This window comes from Lepidochelys olivacea (genome assembly GCF_965140295.1).
Source record: "Lepidochelys olivacea isolate rLepOli2 genome assembly, chromosome: 2".
Classification (NCBI taxonomy): Eukaryota; Metazoa; Chordata; order Testudines; family Cheloniidae; genus Lepidochelys; species Lepidochelys olivacea.
The window spans coordinates 22,262,163-22,278,550 of NC_140412.1; the positions used below are offsets into that span (position 1 = coordinate 22,262,163).

Sequence of the window (16,388 nt, forward strand, 5' to 3'; positions counted from 1 at the left end):
GGATGAATTTCACTTTGACTTTGTGGCTGCAATAGGAGCGTGAACCCATGGAAACCAAAGTGGCAGCCCCACTCCACATAAAAAACGTTCACAAGTCCTGCGCAACCAAAACCACAACGTTTCATAAAGCTTTAGTCAGGGCAAGAAAGGGATCTATTGGAGTGAAAGTCAAGGCTAGGGTCCAGTTCTCTCATTGCTCTCCTTTTATTTTCTCTCCCCTCTCCAGAGTCTGAGTGGATATTCAGGGACAATCCCATGTGAAAACTACACTTTGTGGGCACGTAGGGGCCTTCCAGTGTGAAGAGTGTTGAACCCCTGTGCAGTGGTGCTGGAACAATTTGTATAGTGGGGATGCTGACAGCCATTGAATCAAACTGTAAACCCTGTATATGATGGAAACCACTTCAAGCCAGGGGGTCTGGCAGCACCCATGCCCCTGTGAGATTCTGAGTGTTCTCTATTCCCACTGAAGTCCCACAGGGCTCCACCCCTTGCAGGATGAGGCTCTTAAATTGACAAGGAAAATAAGTAACTAACAGCTCTTGTGTGCAGTGCTCTGTATATATTTTTTTCACTCTTATTTCTCAAGCTTCCCCCACTGTCCAACCCTCCCCGCTCTCCACCCAGATGTAGTAAAGCAGGCAAGTTTGACGTTTCAAATCAAACTCTTTTTCTTTTCTCCATGGGGGAGGGGGAGGAAGGCAGAAGCAAGCACAATAACCAGCTGAACAGCTAAAAACCCATGGTGGGTTTTTTCACAATCAATAAACTCAAAAAATAACTGAAGGGATTTTCTTCAAACTTTCCAGCTGAGAAGGAGCAGGAGAAATATCAGTCTAGAATGTAACTGAGTACTGAGGATAAGGGCTTAGAGTGAAAGTACAATATCAATCATGCCTACAGCATTGAAAGGATGTTGCCATAATGTGTCTGAAGAGGTTAATGAGAAGGAAATCTATTCATTTTTAAGGGCTTGGGAGACAGAAAAGGGCCCTGTTCTCCCCCAAGAACATGAATCGAATGGCAGTTAGACTAACCGCTGGGCTGATACATGGTAGTGCTGCTACATTATTTGCTTTCCTGAGGCTTCTAAACACAGGTCTGTACATTTCCATGATAATACGGATTCAGTGTGTGAGGGATTAGTAGTCCCGAAGGCTGTTAAACTTTGCTTCTCCTCAGGCTAGCTTCAAACCAAGCAAATGTAGGAAGTTTTCCATCTCCTGTGGTGCTGTTTCTTGCCAGGACACGTATTTGCTCGCTCGTTCAATTTTATTCCCTTGACATGCTGTTTATTTCTAAAGCCATGTTCCAAGATAACTGAAATGAATTCCTGATTATAATAGCATACATTAGCATTGTATTAGATTGGCCATATTTTGTTTATGGCCTAATCATTACAACCTTGGGGCCAAATCCTCTCCTGGTTTCTCCATTGAATTCAATGCAACTAGGCCAACTTACACCAGCTGAGGCACTGGCCCACTTTCTCTATTGAAACTTGGCATTCAGGCCCTCAACCCAGATGTTGACAGATGGCTAAGCTACCGAAGAAAAACTTAATCAGTAAGATTAGACGTGGAAGTAAAAATAACAGACATTTACCAGGTGAAGGCTTCTTGTAATTATAGTATAATTCAAAGAAAGGGATGTAGTGTGAAGAAAAAATGAATAAGCAAGATATTGATTTAATATGCTCTACTTACTTTTGTATCTTTTAAACATATGTAGATAAACGTATAGAATTCAAATGGAAGAACTGTTTCTCTTGGGAAGATATCTACTCTTCACATGCAGCAAGTATTTTACAAAGAACTAATTCCATGCCCTATGGGTTTGATCCTGCTGGACAGCACCAGGCACCAAAACGTGCATGCAATTGGGGCTGAAATACACATCTGTGCGAAAGGCCAACAAGGGGGCCGACGCACTAGTTGAGCCCCACTGAAGCTTTATATTAAGGGGGTAAGCAGAGTTTAACTGGTCAAAAGACCTTGTGCTGCTGCTCTGCATAGGGTGAATTTCACCTTTATATGCCCAAGCTAAAGAGGCAAACACCACAAAATTAGTTTGGAATTTGGAATACAAATTAGAAATTTGCTAACACAGCTGACTTGCTCGGCCTCAAATTGGCCATTCGTACATGAAAATACCCACTTTGTGTACCCAACCAAGATAACTGCACTTGAAGTGCTGCACTTCTGATGGTATGAAAACTGAGACTGGATCCTGGCTCTTCAAATACATAGTGAACATCTCTGAATCTTACAACAACAGGTTTTGTATGCATGGATCCATGTGACTCTTAGACAGCCATCTGGTTCTGCCACTCAAATGTGGGCCCTGTTCTGATATAGGCCTGGTGTGTTTGTTATAAATGGGTGACGTACTTCATAAAAAAAAATAAAAAACAACCTTTCCCAATACCTGGAACCATTGTTCATTTCTCTGACCAAATTCAAACTGAACCATTTTTAATGGTTTGGAAATTTTTGGATATGAGGCTGTGACTGGAAGCAGAAATGCTGAAATACTACATGAGAGGCCAGACTTGTGGTATTTCTAGCTACAAATGCAAGTGGCACTGGCCCATATCTCTTGCTCAAGTTCTAGCCCAGTTTTAGGTTTGAAAAGGCTTGGGATGCATATATAGGACCAGATGCTCCACTGGTGTAAATCAATGTAGCTCCACAGAAGTCTGAAGATTCATCCTTAAACTCTAGATGTTTGTCCAAACCCCCAAACCAACACCTGCTTTGATACTCATCATCTTGGGCTTCAATGGGAAACAAATGTGTACTTCCTCAGTATCATTCCATTTGCATCTGTGCAACATTCAACTACTGATTTCTCTCCAGGGAAAGTGCTAATTAGATCTATATTTGTTTTACATATTAAACCTCTCAGTGCTATGCGAAACACACACATTCCCCACAGCATACTTTAAATGCTTCTTCATTCCTAGAATCAACTATTTTAGGAATATATTCCTGGCAGAGATTAGCAGTTAATTCAGCTTTCCCCAGGTGCATGAAACCATCTTTAACAAAATGAGTAGCTGTATGTTTGTTCATTTCAGTATTCAAAGCAAGACTGATTGGGATAGTTGGATTTGCTCCTTGGGGTTTCACCGCACCAGAGTCAATGCAGTGCTGAGCATAGCAATTTAACTTACAGTTAAGTTCCTTTTCCTCCTGAATAACAAGCAACAATTAAAATGCTAGGATTATTTGAGCACTGGTGTTGCTCATGCCTAAAGAGCTGGAATGCAGCTTTCAAATTTGAACTTGGGTTGCATCGGAAGAATTGAGATAAGCCCCCCCCCCCCCCCGAAAAAAGTTTCAGCTCAGTAAACTGAGAAAAACTAATGTGAAGGTTGAAAATTAAAGGGATGAAGACAATGCTGAGGACTCCACTAATATTGGGTGAAATTCATCCTCTACAGAGGGCCAATGTGAGGCCAATGCACCACTCAAATATCCAATCAAGTAACACACTGTTCACTAGTTTATAATTTACTTTCAAAAAGATGTCCATGAAAATTCACACTGGATCTTGCTGTTCGGTTGTTTTAAGTCTCTTTAAGTCATTACCAGTTGACACTTCTCCCTTTCCCCATCCCTAACTTCACCTTAGTGCACACACTTTCAACCTCGTGTTACCATTGGCATTTAAAATATAATGGTTTCTCTTTTTATGAACATCACTGTTAGACCTAGTATAACACACACAGCCAAATATTTGATCCTTGTTTAATAAAACAACATAAAACTTCCCAAAATACTTACAGAGATTTTGATAATTTTGTCAAATAAATGCACTTGAGGGCCAATGAAGTCAAACACAAAATACTGTGGAAAAACAAAATTGCAGATTAGTATTGTTCTTAATGCTGTCATTAGCAAGCACTATTTGCCACACAGTTTGAAGTTATGGTCTAATCTAATATACTTCCACATATGCTTCTATCAGACTATTTTTAAACACACACTACATTTATTTAAGAGCTCTAAATCTAAAAGCTAGAGGCAGAGAAGATGGGAAGCCCAGAAGAAGAAATAATTTGGTTTGCTTTGGAAGTTATTTTATCAAACTCCTTGTGTAACTTGCAAAAGCAAGTGTCGGAGCAATTTGAACTTGAAGAGAGTGATGGTGGGTTGGGGGGAACTAGTCTGGGAAGAGCTCATGAATGAGGGATGGGAGTGGTAGAGGAGGAATGAGACACGGCGAATCACGTCCTCAGCGGATGAGATTGGAGGGAAAGTGAAAAGAGAGAGGTTGAGAGATGCAAGATGGAACAGTTGTCACTTTTGCTCTTCCATACTTTAAATTTAAACAGCTTGCTGACACACTTTCCTTGTCAGAGAGATTAGATTGCTTTAGTCATTAATCTCTAGTTACTGTAATATGAACAGTCACCATTCTGCAACCATTTCAAACAGCATCTTCCCAACTGCAAGGTACTTACTTCATTGTAAAATGGGGCATTTGTGCCTTCTTTGACTGTCGTTTGCTTCTTTTCATCTCCAATCTCTATGATCACCACTGGATCAATATTCTCGCCAACTAATTGCCGGGCTTCAATTATTGTTATTGCAATCTGCAGGGCACAAATACAACACATGCACGAAAGCAGTCTCAGATTCAATCTCATCAGTTATTTTAATAAACATAAGTAGTGTTATTATAAATGTGTGCACTGCAGTCTACTCACCTGATAATTCTGGGATTTTATATCGCCAGCATGAATTTTGGTCTCCAGTTTTGCTCTGTTTAAATTATGGAACAGAATATTATGCATCACCCATCAAAAACATTACATTCTTAGTTCTTTGACACATGCTCAAGAGATGTGTTTAATACCATTTTCCTTGAAACGACTATTTTTAGTGGCTCGTTTTGAGATAGGCTACTTGGTTTTATATCACCGGCAGTCACTTCATATGTGAGCCCTAGGATCTTTCTTGGGGATAATGATACCATGTATTTTCATATCTCCCAAAAACAGCTTTGTGTGTCTTCACATTTTATCTTAATGCTTAGTATGAAAATGCAAAGAGGGAATTAATGCCAGGAACTGAAGGTCTCTGTCTGATTCTTATCCAGTTCATAGATTCGTAGATTTTAAGATTGGAAGGGACCATTATGATCATTTAGCCTGATCTTCTGCATAACACAGGACATTATATTTCTAAGTTCATCAGACATCTCTCTCTACACACTGATATATGTAACCCCTGCTTGCTTGGAGTGGCACTCTGTCCCCCTCTAGTGGTGTCTAGGCCCAGGGGAGATTAATAAGCCTGCTACAGGCTCGGCTAATAGAAAGATGTCTTTTAGCTCAGGCAGTAGAGGCTTATGCATTAAGTTCCAGAGATCGCAGGTTTGATCCCCACTGCCGATGCCCCATGTGGGTCAGCATTTCGTAACAGACGCATGTCTCTTAGCCAAGGTTGTAGCAGGCTCATCAATCTCTAGGGGACCTAAACAGCACTAGAGGGGGACACGATGCCACTGTGAGCAAGTAGGGGTTACATATATATGAAGTAACTCTGCACATGCAGAATATTATATAGCTATAGATATATAGCAGATATAAATACAGGGTCTGATACAATGCTCACCAAAGTAAATGAAAGAATTCCTGCTGACTACTGTGGGACTTGGATCAGACTCACATTTTTCCCCAGATTATCAACCACGACAACTCTGAAGATTTCTGTCTTCTTTCTCTAACTCACTTTCATTAGCAGCTTAATCCTGGTTCTCCTTCCTTTACTCACACTCTGCAGTGCCCTGCATTTGGTGACAATCACCATATACCATGTAGAAGTACAGCTGGTGAGAGATCAGTACTTTCAGCAAGTTGATATTCTAGCCATGGGAAGTGCTGCCAATGGCAGTGCTGTCACCAAGAAGAACAGGATGGGGAATAACTGGAAATATTAGTGATTTAGCCAAGTACCTTTTCCTCTGCGGCCCTGCGGGTGCAAAGCCACTGTAAGATGCAGTGTCATCATACATGAAATCACTATCTCCCCCTTCTTGTCCTCCAGACATCTCATGGTGAAGACTCTCACTTTCATCGTGCTCACCTGATTAACAAAAAAATAAAGAAAATGTATCCCCTTCTATCACAGAATCATAGAAAGGTAGGGCTGGAAGGGATCCTGAGAGGTCCTCTTATCCATTCTTCTACACTGATGTAGTACCAAGTATAACTAGACCATCTCTGACAGGTGTTTAAACTGTTCTTTAACTCCTCCAATGAAGGGGATTCCACAACCCCGTTTGGTAATCAATTCCAGTGCTTAACTATCCTTATAGTTACAAATTTTTCCTCATATCTAACCTAAATCTCCCTTGTTTCAGATTAAGCCAATTACATCTTGTCCTATCTTAAATGGACATGAAGATCAACTGATCACCATCCCCTTTCTAACAGCCCTTAATCTATTTGAAGACTGTTACCAGGTTCCCTTGCAGTCTTTTCTCAAGATTAAACATACACAGGTTTTTTAACCTTCCTCACAGGTCAGGTTTTCTTAATCTTTTATCATTAATGTTGCTCTTCTCTGGACTCTCCAGTTTGTCCACATGATCATCTTTTTCAAGTTTGGTGCCCAATGTTGGACACAGTACTCTGCTGAGGCCTCACCAGTGCCAAATAGAGTGGAACAATTACTTCCTGTGTCTTACATACAACACACCTGTTAATACACCCCAGAATTATATTAGTTTTTGTGGGGGAGGGTAGGGGTTGTCAACTGCATCACGTTTTTGGCTCATTATAACTCCTAGATCCTTTTCAACAGTACTATTACCTAGCCAGTTATTCTCCATTTTCTAGTTGTGCATTAGATTTTTCCTTCCTAAGAGTAGTACTTTGCACTTGTCTTTACTGAATTTCATCTTGTTGATTTCAAAACAATTCTCCAATTTATCAAGAATTCTAATCCTGTCTCCCACATTGCTTGCAACTCTTCCCAGCTTGGTGTCAGCTGCAAAGTTTATAAACAGGCCCTCACTCCTTTAACTGAGTCATTAATGAAAATATTGAATAGTCCTGGACCCAGGACTGGTCCCTGCAGGACCCCACTAGATATGTCCTCTTAATTTGACAGTGAACTATTGATAACTACTCCTTGATCGTGGTTGCTCAATCAGCTGTGCACCCATCTAACAGTAATCTCATCTAGACCACATTTCATTAGTTTGTTTATGAGAATGTCACGTGGGACTCTGTCAAAGCTTTACTAAAATTAAGGTATATTTCACCTACTGCTTCCCCCCTATTCACTAAGCCAGTAATTTTATCAAAAGAAGGAAATTAGGTTAGTTTGTTCTTAACAAATCCATGTTGGCTATTAGTTATCACCCTGTTGTCCTCTAGGGATTACAAATTGATTGTGTAATAATTCATTCCAGTATCTTTCTAAGTATCAAAGTCAGGCTGACTGGTCTATAAATCCCCAGGTCCTCTTTGTTCTCCTTTTTAAAGATAAGTACTATGCTTACCCTTCTCCAGTCCTCTGAGCCCTTACCCATCTTCCATGACTTCTCAAAGATAATCATTAACAGTTCCAAGATTGCTTCAGCTAGTTCCTTAAGTACCTTAGGGTGAACTTCATCAGGCCCTGCTGACTTGAATACATCTAATTTATCTAAATATTCTTTAACCTGCTCTTTCCCTATTCTGGCTTTTGTTTCTTCACCCTTGTTGTTAATATTAATTGTGTTTAGCATCTGGTCACAATTAACTTTTTTTAGTGAAGGCTGAAGCAAAATAGGAGTTAAACACTTAAGCCTTCTTGGTGTCATCCGTTATTAGCTCTCCTTCCCAGCTAAGTGGTGGACCTACATTTTCCTTGATCCCTTTCTTGAAGATGCCGGACTCCTTCTTCCATTAAAGATAATAATGAACAAGGCAGTGTTTCCAGCAGGGAGTATATCCCACCTGTGCTCTATAGCCTGCACTGACTTCCAATTCAAGCTCTAAATCAATGCAGGCTAGCTTAGAGACTACATCTCTGCTGTATCCTGCCGTTAAGATCAGCCAGAGAACTCAGGCTAACAACTCCCAGATATAAATGGGAAGAGGTGGGAAGTGAGTCATTTACCGTGAAGAGACATCAGCTCTGAAACTCACTCCCTGCCTCTGCATGCGTGGCCTGACACAACCCAAATCTGCTATTCTTTGTGGCACATCACAAAGCTTTTCGGTTTGTGCAGGCTGCCCCCAGCTGGGGGGAGTTAAGAAGGGGTGAGTGAGTTGTGGGGATAGTTTTAATTTGGGGTGACTTTGAAGGATTTTTATGCAAACATGGTAAATATTGCAGTTCAGCAACAGTTACGGCAAGTATCCAAAACATTAAGGCCACTGAAGTTGGCTGTCCAACTGGAAACACTTTAAGAGTAAAACTGATGCACCCAAAAGCAGAGGACATGGAGGCATCTGCATAAACATTGGTGTGGTTCTGACTGAATCCAAGGGCTTTAACCTCAACTGGCATAAATTGGTATTGCTCCCATTAGGACCAACTGCACTGATTTAGCCCTAAGGGTCCCTCTGTACATTTTTTCTTTTGTTTTGCTTCTGCATTGCTGCAGTCTCATGATCAATTGCCCCTATCCTATTTACTCTAGCATGTGGTGTTTGATTACTGCACTTTATTGCTTTACTTCGTTTACTTTGCAGGCTGAAACACTCAGAATTCTCTTCCAGCTGGGAAGGGCCATGTGCCAGAATTATATTCTGTCAAGAAAAATCTTTTCAGTTTCAATTTAAGTGAGCTGTAGCTCACGAAAGCTTATGCTCAAATAAATTGGTTAGTCTCTAAGGTGCCGCAAGTACTCCTTTTCTTTTTGCGAATACAAACTAACACGGCTGTTACTCTGAAACTTAAAATAATTTTGTAATGGTTTTCCTTTAAAATTTCCTTATGCTATCTGTCATCTTGATATCTGAGCAGATGTTTTTGATACTTCTACCCAGTTCCTGCAATAACTGAGAACTCCTTTCCATTACTACTCAGCCACAAATATTGCCTTGTGTGAATTCACTGATAGAAAATGAAAATGATTCAGCCAGTGGAACATAATCCCTCGGTGTACTCTTTCTTTGATACATCTTGTGAGCCCCAGCAGGAGACAAAATCATAGAATCATAGAATATCAGGGTTGGAAGGGACCTCAGGAGGTCATCTAGTCCAACCCCTGCTCAAAGCAGGACCAATCCCCAACTAAATCATCCCAGCCAGGACTTTGTCAAGCCTGACCTTAAAAACTTCCAGGGAAGGAGATTCCACCATTTCCCTAGGTAATGCATTCCAGTGTTTCACTGCCCTCCTAGTGAAAAAGTTTTTCCTAATATCCAACCTAAACCTCTCCCACTGCAACTTGAGACCATTACTCCTTGTTCTGTCATCAGCTACCACTGAGAACAGTCTAGATCCATCCTCTTTGGAACCCCCTTTCAGGTAGTTGAAAGCAGCTATCAAATCCCCCCTCATTTTTCTCTTCCACAGACTAAACAATCCCAGTTCCCTCAGCCTCTCCTCATAAGTCATGTGTTCCAGTCCACTAATCATTTTTGTTGCCCTCTGCTGGACTCTTTCCAATTTTTCCACATCCTTCTTCTAGTGTGGGGCCCAAAACTGGACACAGTACTCCAGATGAGGCCTCACCAATGTCAAATAGAGGGGAACGATCACGTCCCTCGATCTACTGGCAATGCCCCTACTTATACAGCCCAAAATGCCATTGGCCTTCTTGGCAACAAGGGCACACTGATGACTCATATCCAGCTATTTGTCCACTGTAACCCCTAGGTCCTTTTCTGCAGAACTGCTGCCTAGCCATTCGGTCCCTAGTCTGTAGCGGTACATGGGATTCTTCCATCCTAAGTGCAGGACTCTCCACTTGTCCTTGTTGAACCTCATCAGATTACTTTTGGCCCAATCCTCTAATTTGTCTAGGGCCCTCTGTATCCTATCCCTACCCTCCAGCGTATCTACCTCTTCTCCCAGTTTAGTGTCATCTGCAAACTTGCTGAGGGGTGCAATCCACACCATCCTCCAGATCATTAATGAAGATATTGAACAAAACTGGGCCGAGGACTGACCCTTGGGGCACTCCACTTGATACCGGCTGCCAACTAGACATGGAGCCATTGATCACTACCCGTTGAGCCTGACACTCTAGCCAGCTTTCTATCCACCTTATAGTCCATTCATCCATCCCATACTTCTTTAACTTGCTGGCAAGAATACTGTGGGAGACCATGTCAAAAGCTTTGCCAAAGTCAAGGAACAACACGTCCACCGCTTTCCCCTCATCCACAGAGCCAGTTATCTCATCATAGAAGGCAATCAGATTAGTCAGTCATGACTTGCCCTTGGTGAATCCATGCTGACTGTTCCTGATCACTTTCCTCTCCTCTAAGTGCTTCAGAATTGATTCCTTGAGGACCTGCTCCATGATTTTTCCAGGGACTGAGGTGAGGCTGGCTGGCCTGTAGTTCCCAGGATCCTCCTTCTTCCCTTTTTTAAAGATGGGCACTACATTAGCCTTTTTCCAGTCGTCCGGGACTTCCCCGATCGCCATGAGTTTTCAAAGATAATGGCCAATGGCTCTGCAATCACATCTGCCAACTCCTTTAGCACTCTCGGATGCAGCGCATCCGGCCCCATGGACTTGTGCTCGTCCAGCTTTTCTAAATAGTCCTGAACCACTTCTTTCTCCACAGAGGGCTGGTCACCTCCTCCCCATGCTGTGCTGCCCAGTGCAGAAGTCTGGGAGCTGACCTTGTTCGTGAAGACAGAGGCAAAAAAATCATTGAATACATTAGCTTTTTCCACATCCTCTGTCACTAGGTTGCCTCCCTCATTCAGTAAGGGGCCCACACTTTCCTTGACTTTCTTCTTGTTGCCAACATCCCTGAAGAAACCCTTCTTATTACTCTTAACATCTCTTGCTAGCTGCAACTCCAAGTGTGATTTGGCCTTCCTGATTTAACTCCTGCATGCCCGAGCAATATTTTTATACTCTTCCCTGGTCATTTGTCCAATCTTCCACTTCTTGTAAGCTTCTTTTTTGTGTTCAAGATCAGCAAGGATTTCACTGTTAAGCCAAGCTGGTCGTCTGCCATATTTACTATTCTTTCTACATATTGGGATGGTTTGTCCCTGTAACCTCAATAAGGATTCTTTAAAATACAGCCAGCTCTCCTGGACTCCTTTCCCCCTCATGTTCTTCTCTCAGGGGATCCTGCCCATCAGTTCCCTGAGGTTGTCAAAGTCTGCTTTTCTGAAGTCCAGGGTCCGTATGCTACTGATCTCCTTTCTTCCTTGTGTCAGGATCCTGAACTCGACCATCTCATGGTCACTGCCTCCCAAGTTCCCATCCACTTTTGCTTCCCCTACTAATTCTTCCTGGTTTGTGAGCAGCAGGTGAAGAAGAGCTCTGCTCCTAGTTGGTTTCTCCAGCACTTGCACCAGAAAATTGTCCCCTTCACTTTCCAAAAACTTCCTGGATTGTCTGTGCACCGCTGTATTGCTCTCCCAGCAGATATCAGGGTGATTGAAGTCTCCCATAAGAACCAGGGCCTGCAATCTAGTAACTTCTGTGAGTTGCCGGGAAAAAGCCTCGTCCACCTCATCCCCCTGGTCCAGTGGTCTATGGCAGACTCCCACCACGACATCACCCTTGTTGCTCACACTTCTAAACTTAATCCAGAGACTCTCAGGTTTTTCTGCAGTTTCATACTTGAGCTCTGAGCAGTCATACTGCTCCCTCACATACAGTGCAACTCCCCCACCTTTTCTGCCTTGCCTGTCCTTCCTGAACAGTTTATACCCATCCATGACAGTACTCCAGTCATGGGAGTTATCCCACCAAGTCCCTGTTATTCCAATTGCATCATAATTCCTTGACTGTGCCAGGACTTCCAGTTCTCCCTGCTTGTTTCCCAGGCTTCTTGCATTTGTGTATAGGCACTTGAGATAACTCACTGATCGTCCCTCTTTCTCAGTATGAGGCAGGAGCCCTGCCCTCTCACGTGCTTCTGCTCATGCTTCCTCCTGGTATCCCACTTCCCCACTTACCTCAGGGCTTTGGTCTCCTTCCCCCGGTGAACCTAGTTTAAAGCCCTCCTCACTAGGTTAGCCAGCCTGCTTGCGAAGATGCTCTTCCCTCTCTTCGTTAGGTGGAGCCCGTCTCTGCCTAGCACTCCTCATTCTTGGAACACCATCCCATGGTCAAAGAATCCAAAGCCTTCTCTCCGACACCACCTGTGTAGCCATTCATTGACTTCCACGATTCGACGATCCCTACCCCGGCCTTTTCCTTCCATGGGGAGGATGGACGAGAAGACCACTTGTGCCTCAAACTCCTTTATCCTTCTTCCCAGAGCCACGTAGTCTGCAGTGATCCGCTCAAGGTCATTCTTGGCAGTATCATTGGTGCCCACATGGAGAAGCAGGAAGGGGTAGCGGTCCGAGGGCTTGATGAGTCTCGGCAGTCTCTCCGTCACATCATGAATCCTAGCTCCTGGCAAGCAGCAGACTTCTCGGTTTTCCCGGTCGGGGCAGCAGATAGATGACTCAGTCCCCCTGAGGACAGAGTCCCCGACCACCACCACCCAGCTCCTTCTCTTGGGAGCGGTGGTCGTGGAACCCCCAACCCTAGGACAGTGCATCTCATGCCTTCCAATCGGCGGAGTCTCCTTCTGTTCCCTTCCCTCAGATGCATCATCTAGTCCACTCTCCGCATTAGTACCTGTGGAGAGAACATGAAAACGGTACTTACCTGTCTCTGCGTTGCTGGTACATGGATGCTCCCCTTTCTTCTTCTGGAGGTCACATGCTGCCAAATTTCTTCACCGTCCTCCTGTCCCTGCTGCGCAGCCTGCTTTGAATCTTCAGAACATTGTGCCTGTAGAATCATATCCTGACGTCCGTCCAGGAAATCTTCAGTTTCTCTTATCCTCAGTCAGAACCAAGAAGGAACCTGCTGTCATGTTAAAAGATTTCTCCCGTAGTTTAGTAATCAAAGGCACTAATGATGCGTATGAAGATGCAAAACAGTGATGTAGATGTCTAATGGCAGAATCGGCTGTATTAAGCAGTTGCTGCAATATGAGTGTTTGCATGGAAAAGTGCAGCAGATGTCACTGACCGCAATGTAACATATTGTAAAAAAACAGGACCACCTAGGAACTTAGTGGTTATTGCTGTGCTGCACACTGTGCTCCTTCAGAACTACATGGCAGTAGTGTGGACAGAAGTCAGATCTTCCTGCTTCACTAGCTCAAGCCCTTGCCATGTGAGTGAAAGGAGAATCGCCTTTGGTGTAGCAGCTGTTAGCAATATAGTGTCTATGAGTCACAGTTAAGTACTTCTGTTTCTGTACAATAGAAGGTCATGGTATATGCATATGTACCAGCCAGTTTTTTACTGTGTAATAATTCATAGAGTGCAGTAAACACACTAAAATCCACATTTTAAAAGACCCCACAGAATTCAAGGCATGACCTCACACCTAGGATTTATGAGACTCAACTAACCCCTTCTGTATGAGATAGCTGATGTGGTGGAGGTGAAAGGGAGGGCTATAGGAATAGGAGGGTAAAGTAGTGGGGGAAGACACCTAGGAGAATTTCATGTGGGTTTGGAAGAGAGAAGTGCAGTAGGAAAAGGAGAAATAGGAACCTGTGTAAATTATGGATGCAAGATCCATGTATTAGATAAAATTTTAAAAAATATTTAAAATGACTGGACTGTAATTCTAACTCAGGCTTCCGACAATCACACAAACCACTATGTTTTTTCTCTTGTGATTTACAACTTCTGGATGGAATCACAGTGACCTGGATGGAATTCAAAATTTCCTGTAACTTAATCAATATGTATCTAGAACAGATTGAATTGTGCAATACTCAGTGCTTCCCTAAAGGAAAAATGGTTTTGACCATTTACTTCTATAACATTAGACTAATTTCAGATGCTATAATCTGCACTCATATGATCTCTGAGTGCCTTTGACCAAACAGCTAATCCTGTAGGAGTAGGCTGTGTTTATATTTAGTTAGGATTGATAAGGAATTTACTGTCCATTTTATCATTTCTTAAACCAATAGTTGTAAGGCTCAATTCACATGATTTTACAGGGGAAGTTAGGGATAAAATAATCTCACCCTTGTTCTCTTTTCTAACCAGGTGTAATATTGATTTACTAGGCCTTACCCACTGCACCTCTGTTTTCAATAGTTAACCCCTTCTCGCCTTTTTTCTTCTTCTTCAGCTTTATGCCAGCAAACAGCCCCTTTCTGAAAAAGAAGTTAAAAAAAATCATAGCAATGATAGCTTCAAGTTTTGTTCTACACAGACGTCCAATTTCATTTAAGCAGCTGTCCAAAAGGAATGTTAATATCCAAGTAAGATTGTTTATATTCCATTTCCCCTGCTACAAAAGTAATAAAAGCAAACAAGGAAACTTTTTCTATCGTGTTTTTGTGCTTTATTCTATTTTTGAACTTACGAACATACAGAGCAATATATTGATTTATTTACTTCTTATAGAACATACTGGTAACTTTATTTCAAACAAAGGCAACCAAGGAGGTCAAGAGGTCAAGAAAGGAAAGCCAAGCTAAATGTCTATTTCTGTTGACTTCCCACACAACGTAATTACTGAGCATGATGAGACCAAAGATGTATTTGCTAGTTTGAAAGCTTCTCAGCAGATTAAGTTTATAGGTTCCAAGTCAAAAGCAGCTTTTCAGTGAATTGCAATAAAAATACAATGTTTGTTTAGGCATACTTTAACCACCATCTTGTCTGCTGCCCTGTTGCCACATCTCTTGCTACAATGGCCTTTGGTGACATTATGAAATGCAAGACAGAAAAGGCAATCTGCATGGAGGGGACCCAGGGCTCAATTCTGCTTCTGATGAAGTCAATGGCAAAACTCCCACTGACCTCAGGAAGAGCAGGTTCAGGTCCCCAGGGGGAAACAGTTAAAGCAAAAGTGCTAAACCCCATTCTCACAGCTCTGGAACAGACCCGGGTTGGGCTTTCAGAGTTTTGTTCTGTTTCCCCTTTTTCTTTTGTGTTTCCTTTTTCATGGCCCCACAGCCATTTAAAATGTGTGTTGAACTGTTTTTAAACATGGAAAAGAAAGCCGAAAGCTCCTCAAATGTAATAGAAAATGCTTTCTGCTGAAAGAATATTACAGCATTTTCTCCCCTAGCAAGATTCAACAAGGGTGAGGAGAAACATAAACCATCCATCCACCCATTTTTGGTTACATGACTCCCCAATACCCTGTCCCATTTATTATTATTAATTATTTGTATTGCAGTAGCTCCTAGGAGCTCCAGCCTGGAACCATTGTACTTGATGCTGTACAAACACAGAACAAAGACAGTCCTTGCCTTTAACAGGGTGTACCAGCCCCACACTGATTGGGTGAGGATTAAAGGACTGCTCTGGGCCCAAGAGGCCACATCCCCTCACCTCTGCTGGGCATGCTACCAGTGGAGGGAGCAATTACAAGGAAGTGACAGCTCAGTCTGGGCTGACCAAGGAGGAGACCAATTGGGTGCAGCAGCCTCCTGCTGGGAAGCCTCCAGGACTCAGCGTTGCCAGGGCCAATCCCTGCATATGCCAAATAAATAAATAAGGACTAAGCCCCATTGCTGAGCAGCTAGAAATCCATTGACTGTAGGAGCTGAGGGCGATGACTTGCTGTTGCCAGTGGAAGAGACTCCAGAGACGGATCAGAGGGCACCCTAAGTCCAACCCAGGATGACATTGGAGGGTCTGGAACAAGGGTAGAAAGTGACCCAGGGAGCTTGTGTAAACCATGCCTACTTGGTGTGGCACTCTGTTCCCCTCTAGTGACAGCTACAAGAGCTAGAAATTGATGAGTCTGCTACAACCTTGGCTAAAAGATGTGTCTTTTGGTTCATGCATTAAGCTCCAGAGATCCCAGGTTTGATCCCAGCCAACAACCACTGGGGTCTGTCGGCGTTACATGTGCTTAAGGGTACCAAGCCCTGAACCCTGTCCAAGGGCCACTGTTTTGAAGGGCCATGGGTTGGAACCCAGTGGAGTAGGGTGGGCGTGGGTTCCCCCATCTCACCAGTGGGCGACACTACCCTGGAACAACAGCTGCTAGGCAAAGTGGCCATTGGACTCTTGCCAGTGGGCGACGCTACCCTGAGCTATTGCCACTAGGCAAAGCAGCCTTTTAGCTCTTGTGATTGGGTGATGTTATCCCAAACTGAAACTGCCAGTGAAATCAACCCTTGAACTCTTGCCATTAGGTGTTATGCCCTGGAGTATCACCATTGCAGTACCGCTGGCCTGGGGCACACAGGCAACCCC

The 16,388-nt window shown here is 43.1% G+C and overlaps 1 protein-coding gene across 1 annotated transcript in view; it reads right to left on the reverse strand.

Moving 5' to 3' along the window:
- FER1L6 (fer-1 like family member 6) overlaps nt 1-16,388 on the reverse strand; it is a 149,209-nt gene that overhangs the window by 96,017 nt on the left and 36,804 nt on the right. Inside the window, 5 exon segments of the mRNA XM_084619142.1 lie at nt 3,789-3,851; nt 4,469-4,600; nt 4,715-4,769; nt 5,966-6,095; nt 14,244-14,326. Of these exon segments, the coding sequence (XP_084475268.1) occupies nt 3,789-3,851; nt 4,469-4,600; nt 4,715-4,769; nt 5,966-6,095; nt 14,244-14,326 (463 nt within the window).